The following is a 20,904-nucleotide window of genomic DNA, read 5'->3' as shown; positions in this document are numbered from 1 at the left end:
TTTCTTTTTTTTTTTGTAACCATCCAACCATCTCAAACTTTTTAGTTTAGTGTGAATATGGAATTAAGTTCATAAATGATTTAAGAACATATTCTTTTTTGTTACATTTACTATGTAAAATATATCTTTTTTACCCTTGTTCATACTAATCAAGAATTTTATCTAAAGTTAAATTAAGAAAAATAAATGAGAAACTGCTTATAAAAACGTGAATCCCAAAATTTATCCAATAATTAACATACTAAAATCATTCTATTTTTGACAATATTCAAAAGGACCAACGAGCCTAAACATCTTAAATCTAATGAAATAAAAACAGAACAGGAAATACACCTTTAATTTGAGTTGTTATACCAATTGATATTATAAGAAAAAATAACGAAATTGAAGAAATTCTCACATTAAATCGTACCAACAAAAAGAAAGAAGGTTATTGATTCATTACAGCCACATTAAGGAATTACAGTCCAAACTTTTACATTATACATACCAACAAAAAGAGAGAAGGAGAGTGAAGCAACACCGAAACCGAGCTGTGTCGATATTCAAAACGTTGCAGACAATTCTGTTGTAGTCACCTATTAATACCTTAAAACCAAATATGTTAAAAAGAGTAAAGACCATATAATCATACAAATAATCAAATCATCTCTCTCTAATCTACCATTTCTAGCTAACTTGATGGATAAACCACCAATTAATTTCTGCCGATTATCCATTTCTCGTCTCTATTGAACTAAAAACAAAACAAAACTTAAAAAGGGAAAAACTATCGGTCTTTCAATCTAAAAGTTATTGAACTTTCTTGACCAAACTAGTAACTCAAACCCCTCTAACCCACATCAATAATTTTTCCCTCTATAAAGAATATAAAAAATAAAAAAAAAATAAAAAAAAATGTCTAAACTGGGTGTTCTTCGACTTCTTGTTTGGATTGCTTTCAAATAAACCCACAGTTATAAGCAAGCTCTGGAAAGAAATAAGAGAATTTTTTAGTACAAGTCTAATTCTTTATCTAATTTATGGTCTCTTGTATAGCTTAATTAATGCTTCTCGGTGGAGCGTTAGCTTCGACAAATTTTGTTAGGTTATGATAGTTATACATAGTAAAGTTATACGGTAAATGACATAATTTGTCATAAATAGTAAATAGTTGTCTATACTAAAAAGGTAAAGCTATATATACTAGATAGTTATACTATTGTCTATACTAAAAAGGTAAAGCTATATATACTAGATAGTTATACTATTGTCTATACTAAAAAGGTAAAGCTATATATACTAGATAGTTATACATAGTAGATAGTTATATCTGGTAAAATTATATATAGTAAGCTGAACTATATATATATATCCTTCCGGCAGAGCTTTGAAAATGTACTTTCTGTAGTACATTTTCTGTATTCTCTCTTATTGTACATATCTGAAGTCATCAAATACAAATCCTTTAGCCAATATTTTCCTTACATTTTCTCTATCTTGTTCTTTATTCATCTAGATCGAGTGCGTGAGTTGTGCAATCCTAACAAATTCTTCTCTAACCATTCTCTTTCTTTGATTATTCTTTTAATTGGAAGGCGTCTCTTGTAGGCAGTTCAACTGAGAGGGGACAATAGCAGTAGTATTGCAACCTTTAACCCTGTTCTAAGCAGTAGACTACGTTAAAGCATTTAAAATTTCCCCTACTCCACAATAATGTTCGCAAGGCCAATGGTTTTGGTTTGACAAAAATAAAGCTGTTTATGAAATAGGAAGCACTTGATTACAATCCTCTTTCATGCCTAGGGATTTCTCAACTTCCATTCATATCTCTTAAGGCTCAAAGCCAAGTCCAAAAATCCTACCATATAACTTTCATTTGTAAGATATTTTATATTGGATAATTCATTGACCATGACTAAGGCTCAAAGATGCGAAGAACCCCCACTTCTAAAATTGTGTTCAACTAGCAGCCGAAAGATTTCTAGTCACCAAAAAACTAAGACACAGTTGAATAAGTAACCGAATCAAAGGAAGCTAAGGAAATATAATTATCAGTCACAACTCCACTCAGAGCTGCAATCAGCAGCTGAATAATGATGATGAAAATGCCCTCAGACCCTTGAAATTAGACAAGAATCATCAAAAGTTTGAAATTACAAAAGAATTTTGCATGTAAATTGAACGTAAAGAAGACCACCACGAAGCTGTATTCTATGCAAAGATGCATAAAAAATCAAGGCTGAAAACTTATCTTTGAAAGTTCTAACCTTCCTTTCCTTCCAAATACGACAAAAAAGGGCCCCGATCGTACAGTTCCATAAAATCTTAGCTTTACCCCTCAGACTCCGTGCATTTAAACCATCTAGGAGCCAAGTTTCCACTCTCAAAAGGAGGCAAAGGGGCAGCCCCACTCTACTGATGATAAAATGCCAGGCTTTGGCCATAAAGGGGCAGTGTAAAAACAGATGGGCCATGGACTCTTCCTCTTCAGAACAAAGTCTACAAATGGACAGAGAGATGGCTCGAGAAGAAAATTTTCTTTGGATCTTGTCATCTGTTATTAAGGCTTCTATAAGCCAAAGAGCGAAGAAAGGCCTATACCATCTTGGGAGTTTTGAATTTCCCGACCAACCTGATCAATGGAATACAAGCCTCTCTATGTCTATTAGAGAGGTTTAAGAAGGCCGATTTGGCAGTATACCTGCCTGAGTTATCAAGAGACCAAACAAAATATGCCTTACTCCTTACCAAACTGAGCAGAATTCAGCTTCTCCACAGAGCCACCCAACTTGTTCAGTCATTTCATAAGCAGGGATGAGTTTCTTTGATTAAGAGATCCCACTCCAAGGCCTCCAAGGGTAGTTGGAAGAGAAGCCCAATCCCATTTCACAAGATGACTTCCAGGGCTGTAGACTCCCTCCATTCCACACAACATAGTTTTCAAATTATTACTTCCTGAGTTCCATAATCCAAATACAATCCAAAACTCGTTTTCGTAAATGAATCCACCAAACAGAATTTCAATGAATTCATCTGATTCAGTAAATCAAAAAACAAGAAACTGAGTCTTATTCAGATACCTAACAAACCCTCAACTAGACCAAAATGAGGATTTATGTTTAGCTACAACAAATCATTCAAACCATTCAAGAGATTTCTCTGTGAGGATCCTTTGATTACTTTCAAACCAAAGTTCTAAAATAATTTCTTCAAAAGAGTTCACCCAAATCAACTCGTGAACTTAACTTCTCTAGGTTGCAAGATATTGTTTAGTGAACATTTGTCAAACACCCCAGAAACTTGAAAACAATTACATAAGTGCTGCCACATTTCCAGAATTACGAGCAATGAAAATATGATACGATTCTGATCTATACTATCTATCAACTTTCATAAACAGTGCACCAACAGCTGCTTGTAAAGCACGCAAAGGCACTTTCATTTATAAATTTTCAGTTCTATCTAAGCCACCCTTTAGCAAGATCCAAATAAACACATCGAACTTCTTCAGAATTCTAGACTTCCAGCAAGACTTTACTGAAAGACTTGGATAACACAAGAGAAGGCACTTAGTGACTAAGAAAGCACCGAGAATACACCTGAAATACTCTTTTACTTCTTGTTCTACTAGGAAAACTGTTAAACCTTCCAGCAAAGCAAGGAACTATATTCCTGAATTTCCTCCTGAGATTTCTTCTAGTAACAAACTTCTTTGTTTGGTCCAAAGCATCATAAATTGAATAAAGAATGTTAAGACCGTTTGAATGAGCAGGAAGGGTTCATTTGAAGTGCTTTCAACCATGAAAAAGTACTTTTAAGTGGTTAAAAGCATTGACCAAAAAAGTTTTAAAAAAAAAAGTATATAAAAGCGTCCTACCTCAAGTGTTTGCATTTGACAATAATTTGCGGCAGAAAGTGTTTGTGTTTGTAAATTTTTGGCAAAAGGGAACCAACCAATTTGGAATTTGAAGAGGTTAGAGATACAGTAATGCTAGAGAATAGGGGATCGGGTCCATTTTGCTTTTAACCATGGAAAAGGTACTTGTAAGCATTAAAAACGTATCCTACCCTGAGTGTTTGTGTTTGACTACAATTTGAAAGCACCTCTAAAAAAAGCACAAAGCACACTTAGAAGTGCTTTTTACAGAAACAAATCATTGGTGCTCTAATCAAGTGCTTTTAGTTTACACTATCTCTATGACTAAAATGTTTCCTAATTGCCTCTAAACACATTTTCTCTCACTAACTTCTCATAATCAATTTCCCTCTGAAATTTCTCTAAACACGACATAGAAGCTTCCTCAGACTAATCACATCATAATCTCTCCACAGACTCTCACCCTCATTTCAGTTTTTTAATAGATCTAAATTCTATCATCATAGTAAGCTTTCAGCAAATGCATGTTAACTAGAATTCAAGATGCCCCAAGAAGTAAAATTTTAGTTGATAGGATGAAAAGAGATGTAACATATAACTCAACTGTTGTCTACTTTGTATGAAAGCAGAGAAAAGCAGAAGCAGAGGAGCAGAAACAGAAGAACAAAGAGGTAAAGGAAGAGAAAATATATCAAACATGGAGAACGAAGACTACGCCTACAAAATATTGAAGGCTATTTTATGGAAAATGAATGACAGCTGGGAAGAGATCCTAGAATTCTGGTGAACTCCTATAGGGAATACATAGATTTTGGTTGTAGCATTTCACTAAACAAATTATTCAATAGATTCTCTGTTCCTTGAGATTAAATACAGAAATGAATGAATCAGCTGGTTCTTAGGATATCTCTAAGAGCAAGTGGTGTATGATCGTCCTTCCAATCTAATGGTAAAGTGACACCTATGCAGTCTTCTGGCTTGTTTAGTCAGAAACAAAACAATTTTTTAGGATAAAGCTATGGATTCAGAAGAAATCTGGGGAGTCTGTGTATATTTTTATGTTATTACTGGTGTACATTTCCAGAACTCCTGTGTAAACTAACATCCCTTTTATTGATGTAAACTATCCGTTAACTCCTTCAGCTTTAAGGTGGGAGGATTATCTTCCCTCGCTCCTTTACTTCAGTTTCCTAGGCCACAAAATCAAGCATTTAAAAGAAACTGATTGCGTTAAAACACAAGCTTTTGACAACAGTATGCTGAGAGTTATAGACGGGGCAGCATTACATGATGCTCAACGAAGAACAAAATAAGTTTCTAAGCTCCACGGGTTTCTCTACTTAATAAAACTTGTGGCTGAAACCTAAAGTTTATGACATCAATGTGAAGAAACAGTCAATAGTGCAAGAAGCAGAATTTTAACATCAGTTTAAGATTAATAAATAAAAATGCAGCAAAGAGATTTGCAACTAATGCACCTTTTCATCAAACACATTCTTACCACCTCAAACAAAGATGACTTGATAAACCTTGCCACTGAACTTTCAGAATTTTGGTAGTCTGCTTCGCCCAGAAAACAGGTCGAATTGAAAGATCTATTATTAAAAAAAATTCACCAAAAAAATGAAAAAATAGAAAATCAACTCTAAATATTGACCTTGGAAGCTTAAATAAGTGTGATGGAATAATGATCAGATCTTCACTAGGAACATAAAATTGGAAATGGTAATGAATTTCAACAATAAAATCTTAAACGAAGCCATCCCGTACTTAAGGAAAAACAAAAAACAGTTTTTACTTCCTATTGGACAAGTGAAACGGAGGCATGTAGGTCAAGACAAACTAAAGTAGGTCAATTCTCATAAAAGTCATAATATCCTTTCTTCTTTTACGACCACCAATTATGACATAATACTGTCGGCTATAGTTCACATACATAAGAAGACAATATTGTATCTAACAAGTTATTTCAACAAGTATTGTAATACTAACAGACTTCCTATAGCAAGCTTTTCTCCATATGCAATCTTGAATAACTCGATTAAACTATTATATATGTGAATCTTTCTTTCCCTAAAAAATGTTTTCCTTGATAATGAAAAGAGGGCAATAATATGTGTTCTTGGAGGTATGTTTTTCAAAAGCGTAGCAAAGATCTTTGGAATTGCATGGTTTATAGGCCTCCTTTGGCATATTTGGAAGAAAAGAAACAAGAGGTTTTTTTAAAAAAAAGTCAACTTCGTAGAATTCTTTATCTAGTTAGTGTACAGCATACGACTCCTTGGTGGTGTTCTAGCCTTGAGAAATTATTTTGTACTAATAGTTTTCATGTGATCATTAATAACTAGAAGGCTCTTCTTTTGTAATCTTTTTGTAGTCTTTGGTTAGTGGTTTTCTCTACTCGGCCCCAAAGTGATTGATCCTTTTTTGTGACTAATACATCATTTCTATTTTTAAAAGAAAGAAAGAAAGAAAGAAAGAAAGAAAAACCTACGTCTTCTTCTTGGATATTTGCCTACATTCATCCCTTCAGTATGAACAACATCAGCTTGTAAATTTTCTAAATATGGAACTCTCACAGAAATTCCTTTTGATGTAATTTACTCCATTCATACCACACTCCGATGTCAGATCTAATCCACCAAAACACAGTAGTGCAAATGTCTACAGGGCCAAGGGCGAATGCTCGTACTTCCAAAACAAATTAGTGTGTTATATTTATCCTCATTGAGTACATGTCTCTCCTAAACTTAAAACTGGTCATACCCCCTATAATTCAATTATTTTGGATAAGAAACACATACACACTATAATTAAATAAGTAAACAAAAGAAAAATAGTTAAAATGATACACGTTAACACAGTTTAGAAGCATGCTTTACAATAAGCTCAATCTTTATTCATGGACTTGGCAATTTGTAAATAGCCCTATACCACTCCTCAGGTTAACCAAACTCAAAGATGCCTCTTCTTGTATGAAGAAAGACATAAAGACACCTCAGCTTATGAAGAAAGACACCTCAGCTGTTAGACTCCCCAGTTCTTCTTTCCACCATTTTAAACTAACAATGAAAAGACATCCCAAATATTGAACAAAAGGTAGGAAAAAGGGGAAAACAGAACAAAAGAAGATTATCAAAAACACTTTACTAATGAAAAATTGGTTTGAACAAGGCATTCCTGGTATGCAGGACATGAAGAGTTGTATCAGAACAGTCTTATTTAGGACCCTTTTCCAGACAGCAAGAATCACTTACCCTAATGCCAAGGACCCACAAGGACAGACAACGTAATCTAGTTTCTTTTGATTTTTTTTTTTTTTCTTTCTTTTAAAACAAAATTAAAGTGAAAAACAAAATATGTTTGCGATGATGTTGATTAAAGGAACATTACGGTTTCAGATGAAATGGCATTTAAATGTCGGAAGATGAAAAGAACATGTAAACATAACAATGAACACAATGAAGTGATAGCCATATACCAAACTTCTACTGCATACTGTTGATGTCTACATGAACCATGTCAGAGCCAAATATTATAATCAAGAGACAAAACCAAGAAACTTAACTGCCACAGAACTTCATCCCCAAAAATCATCTTTGTATAAGGCAGCAACCTGAAATAACAAAACTAGAATAAACCACCCAAATGAAGAAAAGAGGCATAAGGGAATCACCTATATCACTAGATGCAATAATACCAAGGAAACAAAATTGGCTCCAGTAAAACGGAATCCATGAGTCTGATGAGAAGAGCTGCAAATTTAATGCTTTTTCCCACGGTTATCAAGACCAACATTCTTTGTCTTGCCATCTTCAGAGGAACGATCATTTGGAGTTCTACCAGAAAGTAAAATACATAAAATTATAATTAACTTAAAACTTAAAGGAATAAGACAGCAGCAATTATTACAATAGGATGTCATATTTACACTCTATGTTTCTTTGCATTTTGTTTGATGCTCTGCACCATATCCATAGCCATCTTTTGGTGCTCCCTAGTTTGTGAATGAAGCTCCAAGCCTTCAACTGTTTCACAATCAAATTTACAAATCCTACACCATCCCATACTGTTTCGTTTCCTCTTCCTTGAGTCATCAAAAGAATCAATGTCTCCCTGAAGATTTTCATTTTCAGAAAACAAGGGATAGAAATAGAAATGCAGGAAGAAATAATATTTACATATAAATTTGAACAATGAAACTTAACTGCAAAAAATCTACCATCATCTGCAAGCACCTGATGAGAAAAACTGCTTCTAAACCCAGGCTCGCCAAGTGGTCGATGATTGGGCCTATGCCCTCCACCAAATGGATCAAAGTTGCCAAGCAGAGACAGATCTTCTATTCGAGAGTGACCAGGATGTGAACCAAAAGGAGTAGGCTCACCCGAACATAAATGCCTAGTCAAGTTTCGAGGACCAAAATGTCTATCTTGTCCAATCAAATCACCAATTCTCACATGTTCACTCATCCTAAAATTTCCAGGACCCTCAAATTCACCTCCTTGCAGATGGTTACGAAAAATAGGAAACCTAGACGGATCACCAAAACGAGGAGGAAAGTCCTGACCATCAATTTCCTCCACACCCGAAAACCCAAGATGGCCTCCAAACCCACGTCTATGATATTCATGAAGAGGACTTCTTGGACCAAATCCATCTGCAAAATGCAGACTATAACCCCCTGGTATAGGAAAGTGAGAATGGCCACGAGATTGATCTGCTTGTCCAATAGAATCTTTATAAAAACCAAACGATCTCTCAGTATCTGTAGGATGTAATGCATCACTCATATGACGAGGAGGCAAGATTCTTGAAGGAGCACCACCATCAATGGTTAAATCAGTATCATAATTTTTCCCGAGCACTCCCCTGTCAAAAGGTCTCAAAGAGTAACTTTCCGTTCTCTGAGCAAGATCGGAATCCAAATGAGAAGGCCTAGGGAATTGCCTGGGAACATCTTCAACATCTATTTGATTAATAGCACGCCGACCTATATCCAATGGGAAGGGATTCAACTGTTCCTTATGCATCAGCTTTTTGAACCTTTCATCCCTCAAGCCATGTTTGGAAGAGGAGTCAGGACCTGGGGAACCATTCAAAGTCAACACATTAGGAGGAATCCCTGGGAGATGTGGTGGACGGTGGTTCACGGTCCCAGGAAAATGGGAATCAGGTCTTGGCCTTTGATTTGAAAATATCTCAGCCTCCGAAGGATGAATGGGGCGTTGAACACCAATTTGAGATTCAGGAGCATACAGTAGTCCCCTTGAATCAAAAGCCCCAGGAAGGTTTGAACGGAAGTGTGCTCCAATAGAATCGCCTAGTGACATCTTTGAAACCCCTAGCGAAGAAGGTGGTTGGCTTAGATTATAGGATGCTTGGGGACCAATAGATCGCTCCAAAGTTTGCTGAGGACCAGAGAGACTTGGCCCTCTACCAAAAGATGGAGCAGAACCAGGTTCTATAATGCCACCTGGAAGAAACGGTTCAGATGGTTTAAATGGTTGTCCAGGATGAGCCACCAAGCCAGGAGCCTGTGGCCTAACTTGCATGGACAGATTATTTGAGACTTGTGCCTGATGATAGGGTCTTGGAGGAGGTGCCTGTAACAAAGTTCCTGTCACACCTAGTTGAAGTGCAGCAGATGACACACAATTACTCGGTAGAGTCCGATGTCTTGGATGGCAAACTAGGGAAGTTGAGTGAGAAGGTTGTGTTGCGCCATTTTGAGTACCCCCAGTTTGAGACGGATTTTTATCCTGATAGGTATGTTGAATCAATAGTTTCGATTTTGTACCATCGGGACTACCAAGGATAGCTTGTGATCCCTCATCTGCACCAGAAGAGGGGTGTAGAGTCCCACTAATGTCATTATGTATCCTGTTACTTCGTTCTTCACATAACTCAGTGTTTGGTGGTGAAATCTTCTGAAGGAAACCTTCTTGATTTTCTTTATTCTCATTAACAAGAACCTCCGTTTTCTTAGGCTCAATGCTAAGATCTTTCTGGTCCTGAATACTAACTTCTCCCAACTTACCATTGCTCAAATGATCAAAAGTACTTTCTATTGCCTCAACCTTTCCCTCAACGTGCTTGGTCTTACCGTTGTCACCTACAAGCAAATTAGAGTCCATTGCCCCATTTTGTGGAGTACTTTCAGTGGATGTGTCAGCCTGAATAGATTTATACCCAATAGTATGTCTACTTTTATCATCGGGCACCTTCAAATTAGCTTCAGATTGTTCAGTCAACTCATCAGCAGCTGCCCCCGAATTAGATGACACGTCCAAATGATTTGCAGCTGTTTTGGCATCCTTTTGAGACGATAATCCACTCTTTCGTCCATCAAGGCTTTTTTCCAATTTGTGTTCACCAAAAACATCTTGCAACTGCGACTGACTACTATTATTACCAAATGTATGTCCCTGCTTTATAGTTGATTGGTTAGCAGCAGACTGTATTGGCCTCACTGGAACACCAACCATAGATTGTGAATAAGGCATAGATCGTACTCCTTGGTTAAGCACTAAAGGTCTCATTGGACGCATTTGGGGTGTCATATGCAGCTGATGTTGTATAAACTGCGCTTGCTGTCCAGAATGCTGGTGTTGATGCACAACTTGTTGGGATGCAGATTGTTGTACTGGCTGCATAACAGGTTGCTGGTTGGATGCCTGTCCAGGGCCTCCAGCTTTTTGGGCATGGGATGGTATGTGTAGTTTTTGTGCTGGAGAAATATTTCGAACCTGATTGGGTGAAGGCAATATTTGTGGCGGTTGCTGATTTTGGTATAGAGGAGGTTGGGATGGGCGCACAGGAGGTGGTTGTGGTAATTGGGAATGCATATGAACTGGTGGTTGGGATTGTTGACGAGCCCCACCTTGCGCATATGGCAGAAGAACATTTTGAGGAACTCCCATCTGCATTTGTTGGTGATACTGTGGCTGGGGATAAGAATGATAGCCTGTTGCAGTATACGTTGGATTCTGCATTTGGGGTTGTGCATTAGGCGCCATTGGTAGAGATTGATTAATTTGTGAATTAGGAAACTGAGAATGGTGTTGAGCTGGGGCTTGTGAATGGGGTGGTAGCCGAGAAACAGGATGGTGAGGCGGATGGAAAGGAGGACGCTGATGTGGTGGCATCTGGGAATGAGGCTGCTGATGTGGTGGCATATGCACAAGTTGCTGCGCACTGGGCTGAGCTTGGGGGTATGACTGAGGTTGAGGTTGTGCTTGGCCATGTGCTGATGGGTGACTCTGCGGTTGGATCTGAGAATGTGGGGTTGCAGCATGATATAGTTGCTGCTGAGGGTTAACTTGTCCCTGGTTCTGAGATGGACCAACTGCCGGCATTTGGACGTGCATATGTGATTGAGACGGACCATGTGGCTGAGGTAGGGGTTGAGGTTGTGGTAGAGATTGAGGCTGGGATTGAGCCTGAGGTTGGGGTTGGGATAGGGAATGGACAGGAACTTGGGGTTGTGATTGAGGTTGGGGTTGAGGCTGCGGCTGCGGCTGGGGCTGAGGCTGGGGCTGGGGCTGGATGTGCGCCTGAGGTTGTTGCTGGGCAGCCGCGTGTGAAGGAAGAGCCTGAGATGACTGTGGCTGCTGAAACGGAACACCTGTCTGCTGCTGGTAAGGGGAATAGTTCTGGTACTGCTGCTGATAAGGATCATATCCAGGATACTGCTGATAATATTGCTGATACTGTTGTTGCTGTTGATACCACTGTTCTGAAGTCGGCGTAGCAGCTTGAACAACAGCTGGACCCTGGGAGCTTCTGTTGGCCTGCTGGTTGGGATCCTGTGCAGGAGCACTAACTGCTACACTCCGTGAAGATTGGACGTGAGATTTTGTCATTTCAGCAGACTGGCCTTGATCAGTAGCAGCTGCCGTGCCACTGGCTGTGGTGCCTTGAGCACCGTCTGCTTGTGCTTGAGGTTGCACACCCTGCCATTCAACAAAATACACAAAAACAAAAGTAACTATATATTTCGATCTTTCTTTCTCAACACTGAATGGTAACTTACAATAAAAGCAAAGTTTAACTCACTGGACAAGTTTGTGCGTGCTCCTGTACTTGCCGGTGTACAAGTTGAATTCCACAACGATTGCATAAAACAGGGGAATTGCCAAAGGCACATCCAGAACAATGAGTTACACAATCAGACAATGGCCCTTGCCAGGTGCACCCACTCCTGTGATACAAGCAATGAACAGCTATTTTTCCAATAGCATCAGCAAGAGTTTTATTTGATTCAACGAGTGGCTGCAAGAAATAGTGAAATTATAGGCATAAATAGAGATAGATGTAACACAGGAACTAGAGTTCATAACCACAGAAATAAGAGATATATAACCTTAGAATCCGCTTCTGTAACCAAGTAGCCATCATATGGGCAAGCCCTGGTAGTGCAAACTACATAAGTTAAACAAGGCTTGCAATACAAGTGAGTGCACTGTGACTGCAATGCTTTATGTGGGTAAACAAGCAAGCGACAGACAGGACAGAAATACTCCCCAGCAAGAGACTGAATGTTCAATATACACTCGCTGTCAAACCCCATAATGAAAGTTAACCTTCTGCTGCAAATCCAACCACATAAATCCTCTCCACCTGATTTCAAAGTATCTGTGAGAAATCAGTGGAATTCATTGTACAACCTTGAGAAACGCAACAACGAAATGGTAAGAACAAACGCAGAAGATTGAAACAAATTACAACCGCGTATGATAAATGAGAATGAAAGTCACTTAAACCACAAGCTTCCAAAATGAACGCAGAAGATCAAAACAAATTACGAACCACGTTTTCAAAATTTGCACTTAATCATAGAAAAACAGAGATTGACAACATTAAAACCCTTGAGTGACGGCAAACGAATCCAAGAAAATGAGAAGGCCTGATCAGAAACCAAACAACGAAGTCGTGCACCAATTTCAAACGCACTCATTTCGTACCCGATGAAGAAAATACAGGCTCTCAGATTCAAGAACCGCTTCCAAGCATCATCGGCGCAGCTGAAGCCGTAGAAAAGATCGGACGGGGAGAATTTCTAGAAAAATTAACAGAAAACTGATTGAAGATTAGCTACAAATGAGATCAAGCTCCTTGACACTTGGCGAAGCAAGTGTACCGGGAATGTGGAAGGAACTTAGAAAGAGAATAGCTATGGCGGTAAAAAACAAAGAAGATGACTCTTAAGCCCTAAACAGTGCCGTGGGAAAGGGATGCCACGCTCCGTTTTTACAAGCTGACGGCGTTTGTGTAATGCAGCAATTGCCGTGATGACCTTTAACGGTTGATACGCTTTGAGATTCCTAGTAGTATAGTGATTCATTTTTTATATAATATATTGGGTGAAATGCTATATTTTAATATTAAAATAAATATTATTAAATTTATTAGAATGTTTAAATATTTTTAATAGATATTTTTGCTTATATAAATATTATTCAATGTTAAAATGTTTTGAGTATAAATTATGGTGAGAAAATAAAATTTTAAAATATATTTAAAATAAAAAATTATGTAAAGAGTAGATTGTAGGGGTGTACATTCAACCCGACAACTCGGACCAACTCAACTCGAACTGCTTCGGGTTGCGTTGGATTAGCATTTCGGGTAGGATTTAGTTTATTTTTCTAAACCCGAATTGAATCGATTCGGTTTCGAGTTCGTGGGACAAAACCCTTGGGTTGACTCGAACGACTCGATCCAAATAAAAATATATAATATACTAAGAACCCTACCATATTAATGGGTTTGTGGGAGTGGTACTTTGGCCGGTCTAGTGTTTCTTTTTATCTTTGTACCCGAATAATTATAAATTGTGGATTAATAAAACTTAAAAATAAAAAATTGACAACTCAACCGAACCCAACCCTAACAACCAACCAAAGAGAGTTGGGTTGGATTGTGAAAAGTTTTGGGTTGGGTTGGGTTACCCATCAACCAACCCGAACTTTGGGTTGGGTCAAAAAAATTCCTCAACCTAACCCAACCCGGACCATGTACGGTAGATTATGACTTGATGTTGGTACATTATAACACCTAGTCGAATTTTTAATTTAATGGTAAAAGGGTTAAATTAATTTTTTATTTTTTGCTTAAAAATATATTTTTTTAATTAAAAAATAATATATTAACTCCTACCAAAAATTAATGATTTAAAACATTTTTTTAAAGGGTAAAAAATTAATATTGTTAATTTTTGAGTTAATATAATATTTAGGCTTTATTGGATATGGTAGAGGGTATAATTTTCAAATTGGTTAAAGTTGGAGGATATATATAGGAGTTGGGGGCAGGCTTCCAGTGGAACGGCACCGCGCGATGTTGCGAAGGTCTCCATAGTTTAACCCATCTCGTTACTAGACGTTCGGCGGCAACACAAGAACAGAGCTCGGCTAGCAAGCTTCGTAACTTCACTCCATCTTGCAAGATCCAATCTCTGGATTTTTCTCCACCAATTTTCCATGGAGAAGAAGCAGCTGAAAGAAATGTCCGTTCAAGAGTATCTGGACAAGTACATGCTTTCCAGGAAAATCGAGGAAGCGGTCAATGCTGCTGTTAGGGCGAAAACTCCCGATCCAGTTCTATTCATTGTAATCTCCCCCTCTATCTCTCTGTTCTTGGTTCTTAGAAAATGCTGGTGGAAATTTAATTGGACTGTTTTTTTTTTTTTTTTTTTTTTTAATGAACAATCAATATTCGAAACTAGATGGAACGAATGCTTGTCGATGTAGTTGACGATCATGAACGCAGAATTTCCGTTGATTTTTATTTCTCAAGGATCAGTTGTACTTAATTGATTCGTTTCGCAGTTCATTCTTTATCTCTATTTACTTTTTTTTGTTTCGAACAGTCAAATCATATGAAGAAAGCGGTTCCTTCATTGATTACAAAAATTAAAGCTCGGCAGATCCTTGACAGTAGAGGAATTCCGACTGTTGAAGTCGATTTGTACACCAACAAAGGAGTGTTCCACGCTTCCGTTCCCAGCGGCGATCCGGCTGGCATGTAAGGTTCCCGGGAGATGAGTAGACTTGAAGTGGGAAGAACATAATAATCTTCATTGGCAAAAATTTTTGTTAGAGAATGATTTGCGAAACGTTTGGCTGTCATTTTCAATTTCAACGCATGGTTTCCTCATGCCTGTTGAGTTCCTATACATTTTTTTTCCAATTGGATTTTAAGACGGGGTTGCTTTTCCTAGGTATGAGGCTGTGGACTTGCGTGATGGAGATAAGGGAACATACCTTGGAAATAGTGTTACTAAAGCAGTAAAAAATATCAACGACAAGATATCTGAAGCATTGATTGGTAGGGATCCTACTCAACAATATGAAATTGACCAGGCCATGAAAGATTTGGATACGACAGAAAAAAAGGTGCCAATACATCTCTTTGTCCTGAATTCACAAATTTTATGGGAGTGTAACTTGTATGCCATCTTCTGTATTATTACTGTGCTCTACTATATCTGGTACTCGCTGGTACAATTGCAATGTTAATGGATGGGGAAGATTGAATTTACTTAATATCCTATAGGACACTGTCTATTAGGAGGCAGGAGGAATTATTTATTATGCTGAATTATTTATCACGAGATATGTATCATAGTTTACTTTGTTTTGTCATAAATTTAAATTTCAGCCTGCCTGGAAGATTTTCTACACTGATATCTCAGATTCTCAACTCAATATGAAAGAAGAAAAACTTTGCATATATATTGATTTAGAGTCACATGGATCAATGCTACCCTTTTCGTTTGAAATAGGACATAATAGTTTTTCGTTACTTGTTATTCCTATCTTTGCTATTTTGGATATGTCATTAGGACTTTATGATAATGTGTCTGTCTGTCTATATAATAGATTGTTTATGATTAGAAAATATTTACATTGGATAGTTACTTCTTTGGAAAGTAGTTTATTTTCAAAGGCATCAATAGTGATACCTTTTAAGTTAGTATGTTTCTTAGTCAATGCACACTGCAGGGTGAACTTGGAGCAAATGCTATACTTGCCGTGTCAATTGCAGTATGCAGAGCTGGTGCTGCTGAAAAGGAGGCATGCTTTTTATTCACCTCTGTTACATGGAATTGTTTTTTCTGTTTATGGGGCATTTCTACGATTCTGTGCAAAGATATTTAAACCAAGTATTTTCAGGTTCCACTCTATAAGCATATTGCAGATCTTGCTGGCAAAACAAACTTGATACTTCCTGTCCCAGCCTTCACTGTAATTAGTGGAGGAAAACATGCTGGCAATAATCTGGCCATTCAGGTATGCTGTGGTAAGGATTCAAAGCAGTTGTGATCTTTTTTTCTTTCTTTTTTTTTGTTAGATGACTAGAGTGTTTTTTTACCGCATGCAGCAAATAATCTATCTAAGAAACCATTGACTCTGAATGTAATCTTTCTGTCTAGTAAATCAATCTATACACAATGATATAGATGGAAGCCATTGTGGCTTATGACTATGATAGTTTCTATTGATTTAGAAGGATTCCAAATGTTGTATGCTGTGTCTATTATTTTAGATTGACTGGTATTGTAATCAGGAAATCATGATTCTTCCAATTGGAGCTAGCAAGTTTGAAGAGGCATTAAAAATGGGCTCTGAAACTTTCCATCACTTAAAGGTGCGATTTCATTCACCACAACCGTTGAATGGAGTTTTAATTCATGTCGTCAATGCATTCAAGTATGCTTATTTATAACTTTAAGTGTATTACATGGTGAAAGTACCAGTTCAAATATCTTGTAGAGAAAAATCTTCTTCTTCTTCTTCTTATTTCTGTGCACGATCATCCTTGATACTCATATGTATATCTATATCATCAAATAGAATGTATTACTATTTTAATTTCACAATTTGTTGAGGAAGTACGTGTCTATTTTTATTTTTATTTTCATTTTTATTTTTTTGTCTTGTGTGTGTGTGTGTGTGTGTGTGTGTGTGTATTTTCTAAGTATTACACCTCATTGAAGGATCCAAGTATCAAAAGTATATCTTAATCTTATATTTTAGCTTTTAAATTCTTCTTCTCATAGCATATCACATGCATAGCACTAAGTTTAGTGATTCATAGTCGTCCATATACTTGTCCAGAACCTTGAGGCACTCTCTGCCTCTTGGCATGCTCTATTATTGTTGTCCTGTGTTATGTTCCTTGAACAATTATTATAGCTTACCAAGTGTGTTGAAAATGCCAAAATCATAGACTAACATTTTGCAAAGTTGTGCATGGTTTAATCACTTATCATGCTACTTATGAATAATGTCGTTCTATTTTCCCGTGGGTCTTTGCTTTTTCGTACTTAACTATCAAAGTTTGTTCTATTTGGAAGCGACATTGTTAATTATTCCATATATTACTAAAAATGTAATTTCCTTGGAAAAAATGGCAGGCTGTAATTTCTGAAAAGCATGGTGCCCATGGATGTAATTTTGGTGAAGATGGTGGATTTGCTCCAAATATATCCAGGCAAGATTCAAGTTCCAAAATTTCTTGGTTTGTTCATATGGATCTGTGGAGCTTTTTTTTTTTCCTAGCCACCAAGAAGAACATTCTAGCATGAGAAGGATAGATTACAAGTTTGGCGAACCCTGCATACTACATTTACTTTTACAGTTATCGGCTGCTTGTCTGAGTCTTTGACACAGCACTTGATCCAGAAACATGTTTTTAATGAGTTGTATTCTATCAACAGTTTTACAGAAGCTCTGGATCTTGTACAAGAGGCTATTGGCAGAACAGGGTATAACGAGAGAATCAAGATAGCAATAGATATTGCTGCTACTAATTTCTGCATGGGTGAGAGAAACAAGTTTCCTAAATAATAGCCTATTTGAACAATAGGATATGAAAAACTGGAAGAATTGATCAAAAATGATTTATTGGATTCGTACTACTTGCTGATAATCCACGTTCATCACCCTTTCTCCAGTTATTTTCCTTACAGATGGTCTCCATAAAGAAAACCCGTTAATCTACTCACATGAAAAAAATGTTTCCTTTCCTGCAGCAAAACTTACCCTAAAATTACATTTTTTCTCATTCACTGTAGGTACCAAATATGATCTTGACTTCAAAGCTCCAAACAAGTTAGGTCAAAATTTCAAGTCAGGGAAGGATATGATAGATATGTACAAAGAACTATGTGACGGTATATATGTCTCTTGTTCTGCTCAATCATTTTGCGTTTTTGTTGCTTGTTTTCAACAATGGGTTAACATTTCTGTTCTCATGTTTTTAGACTATCCAATTGTATCAATTGAGGATCCGTTTGACCGGGAGGACTGGGATCACACCAAACATTTTTCTGGCCTTGGAATTTGTCAGGTTTCTCCTCATACTTCTCCTGAGTAATGTCCGGAATAATTATATACAAAGTGTTTACATTGTTAGAATATTTATTTTAACTAAAAAGGACTGGAGATTGTGGCTAAAAGATCCGGGGTCTAGGGTTGGACCTAATAGTTAAAAGATATTTGTATCATCTGTCACAAGAGGTTGTGAGTTAAAATTCCCTGACATCACTTGTAAATTTAGAATGTCAATATGCCCCTAGTTTCTTGTCTGACTATGTATGTTACTATTGTGTCAGATTATCGTCCTTGATTTCAAGCATGATGATCTTTTAGAATGTCATTTGGTTGCCCTTTTTAACATCAAAGGAATAACTAGCAAATTTGTAGGATACAGTTAACCAACCTGTCAAAGAATAAGATAACTTGATTGCTTTGCCTCTTGTAGCAATTCAGGAGGCTTCTTGATGTCTTTCTTACTGGAGAAAAAGACACGATCCTTTATGATTTATACAAGTTAAATGTTTTCTTGACCTTCTGGATACGGAAGTGTTTTTCCCCCTTTTTAACCGCTCAATGCTTCTTTAATGATTTTAGTTTTCTGTAGGTAGTGGGAGGTGATTTGTTAATGTCAAACAAAAAGCGAATTGAGAGGGCAATTGATGAGACCACTTGTAATGCCCTCCTCCTCAAGGTACAAATCACTATTTTATATTTTTATTATATATAAATGTAACATTTCTTTGTCTTCTTTTTGACGTACTGTGGAATATTCTCCTGTTGTTACTGTTCATAATACCGTTAATCCTTTGATGGAGAATTGGAAATAAAATGCCAACTGACCTTTTAAAAGTGTACTTCTTTGGTGCAAAAAGCAACGTTGTATAGTGATGTCTGCTTGGATAGAAATTATGCTGAAAAAATTGTTTACTTTCTATTCTGTAGCGTCCCCAATTTGGCTTTCAAATTTTGATAATTTCATGGGACAAAAATGTAGGTAAATCAGATTGGGACAGTGACAGAAGCCATTGAAGTCGTAAACCTTGCCAAGGATGCACAATGGGCAGTTGTGGCGTCTCACAGATGCGGTGAAACAGACGATACATTCCTAGCTGATTTATCTGTTGGACTTTCCACAGGTCAGATCAAAGCGGGTGCTCCGTGCAGAGGAGAACGTCTTGCCAAATATAATCAGGTCTAATTTCTTGAACATTTGCCTAGCCTAATATTTTTCGTTTTTATCACATACAAGCTAGTGAAAGGGGTGGTGTTAACTAGAAACAACTTAGTTATTCTTTTGGGGACATCTGATCAAATTGGAACAATACAAAGAAAATTAGCATGACCCCTTCGCAAGGATGACAGTTTTTTCGTATTGAATTGCCTTACCTGATTATTAAAAGCAAGTGACTGTCCGATCCCATTTTACAAAATACCAAGATCACAATTTCGTTTTAGTCAAGGTAGAAATGCTACTAATAGTCCCAAGGTTAATGCAGTTGCTCCGTATCGAAGAAGAGCTCGGAGATCAAGCAGTTTACGCCGGTGAAGATTGGAGGACGATGTACTGATTTTTGTTTGTCTTACACCGCCATTTTTCTCAACTCGGTTCGATTTCCTTCCCATGCCTTGACAACATGGTACAACTCCAACTAGTGTTCATTTATTTTCTCTACTTGTTTTTATCAGTACAGAAACATTAGAACAGTAGGTGGCCTAAAATATTGTGTTTGTTTTCTGTTTTTCTTTCCAACTTTAACCAGCAAGTTTTGTGATCCTGGGCACATATTACTGGATTAGAAAAGTCTATCTATCATCGTTTCTAGGCACATATTTACTAATAATACTTTCTGAGATTCTTTTTCTTTCCCTTTGGAACTGAATTCATTTTTTAGCTCAATAATCTATTGAGCTGTTTAGTTGCTGTTGTTTCATCATATATTTGTTTGGATTGATATTTAAAAGAAAAAAGAAAGTTGAATTACAAATTGGGTACTTATGTATAGGCTAATTTCCAATTTAGTCCTTATTTTTTCGATTTTTTGGATGGTAATTGATATTTTCTCGTACAAATATAACATTTATTATTATTATTATTATTATTATTATTATTATTATTATTATTTTATGATGCAAATTCACCTTTGAATAATTAATGATTCACCCAAATTAAAGGAATTATTGCAAACTATGTGAATTGTAAGAATTACTTCAATTAAACTATTGCACCCTTAAACTTGTATAATTATTGTCATTAAACTCAATTCTAATAGAGTTTGAGTTATAATTGAAGTTTTTGGTTGCATTATTTCATGAATTTAAGTTGAATGGATAAAATTAAAAGTTCAAAAAAGTTCGAAAGTGGATTATAAATAATTAATAAAAAGTTAATTTCTTAAAGTATGGTTAAATGATAAGGGCTAACAATGTTCGATTTGCAAAGTTAGAGGTTCTTCTAGAATCTTGGCAAGGTTTTTGTATTCCACCATGCTCCCAAACTTAGATATCACACGCCTTTAAATAGGCTCAAAAAGATAATTCAAACCATGCTCGAATGTTAAAGTGATATTTTGTTGCCACTCAATTCTTTTCTTAATTTGATACTTGAATCTTCTTTACCTTTCTTATTGTAATTGCTCCTTCGAATCCATGCAAATGATCAGCATTCATCTATTCTTATCTCTTTCACTATCCCTCTTTCCAACAATTTTGGTATCAGAG

The 20,904-nt window shown here is 36.7% G+C and overlaps 2 protein-coding genes and 1 non-coding gene across 8 annotated transcripts; 2 read left to right on the top strand and 1 right to left on the bottom strand.

The window, feature by feature from the left end:
* Positions 1–376: 376 nt before the first annotated feature.
* On the bottom strand, positions 377–12,901 carry LOC111788716 (uncharacterized). Of its 6 annotated transcripts, none has more exons than XM_023669172.2 (8): positions 12,826–12,899; positions 12,225–12,481; positions 11,918–12,133; positions 8,068–11,814; positions 7,791–7,975; positions 7,560–7,698; positions 7,428–7,475; positions 377–6,921 (listed from the first exon to the last, which is right to left on the bottom strand). In XM_023669172.2, the coding sequence occupies exons 2-6, from the start codon at positions 12,429–12,431 to the stop codon at positions 7,623–7,625; spliced, it is 4,431 nt and encodes a 1,476-aa protein (XP_023524940.2). In that variant the 5' UTR covers positions 12,432–12,481; positions 12,826–12,899; the 3' UTR covers positions 377–6,921; positions 7,428–7,475; positions 7,560–7,622. The 6 variants fall into 6 exon arrangements, with proteins under 6 accessions (XP_023524940.2, XP_023524939.2, XP_023524938.2 ...); XM_023669171.2 differs by having other exon boundaries at positions 377–5,454; XM_023669170.2 differs by having other exon boundaries at positions 377–7,475; positions 12,225–12,496; positions 12,826–12,901.
* Positions 12,902–14,182: 1,281 nt separating this feature from the next.
* Positions 14,183–20,053, top strand: ENOC (cytosolic enolase). Its single transcript, XM_023670040.2, has 13 exons — positions 14,183–14,472; positions 14,733–14,887; positions 15,084–15,258; positions 15,868–15,939; positions 16,039–16,155; positions 16,433–16,513; positions 17,283–17,359; positions 17,586–17,689; positions 17,943–18,041; positions 18,132–18,217; positions 18,791–18,877; positions 19,181–19,378; positions 19,683–20,053. Exons 1-13 carry the CDS (start codon positions 14,344–14,346, stop codon positions 19,752–19,754), a joined length of 1,452 nt encoding a protein of 483 aa, XP_023525808.1. The 5' UTR covers positions 14,183–14,343; the 3' UTR covers positions 19,755–20,053.
* Positions 19,472–19,578, top strand: LOC111789441 (U6 spliceosomal RNA). The gene has a single exon (XR_002814340.2). It is a non-coding gene; the product is annotated as a U6 spliceosomal RNA (small nuclear RNA).
* Positions 20,054–20,904: the final 851 nt, after the last annotated feature.

This window comes from Cucurbita pepo, chromosome 2 (assembly GCF_057944985.1).
Source record: "Cucurbita pepo subsp. pepo isolate OVF chromosome 2, ASM5794498v1, whole genome shotgun sequence".
Classification (NCBI taxonomy): Eukaryota; Viridiplantae; Streptophyta; class Magnoliopsida; order Cucurbitales; family Cucurbitaceae; genus Cucurbita; species Cucurbita pepo.
This window is presented reverse-complemented; position numbering and strand designations above follow the sequence as displayed.

Bases quoted from the DNA above. Each gene is read 5' to 3' on its own strand.
- ENOC (XM_023670040.2), top strand. From the start codon at position 14,344: ATGGAGAAGAAGCAGCTGAAAGAAATGTCCGTTCAAGAGTATCTGGAC. The intron at 14,473-14,732 runs GTAATCTCCCCC...TGTTTCGAACAG, and splicing joins CCGATCCAGTTCTATTCATT to TCAAATCATATGAAGAAAGC. The intron at 18,218-18,790 runs GTTTCTCCTCAT...AGTTTTCTGTAG, and splicing joins CTGGCCTTGGAATTTGTCAG to GTAGTGGGAGGTGATTTGTT.
- LOC111788716 (XM_023669170.2), bottom strand. From the start codon at position 12,431: ATGGGGTTTGACAGCGAGTGTATATTGAACATTCAGTCTCTTGCTGGG. The intron at 12,134-12,224 runs GTTATATATCTC...TATTTCTTGCAG, and splicing joins TTACAGAAGCGGATTCTAAG to CCACTCGTTGAATCAAATAA. The intron at 7,976-8,067 runs GTTAAGTTTCAT...GAAAATCTTCAG, and splicing joins ATGATGGTAGATTTTTTGCA to GGAGACATTGATTCTTTTGA.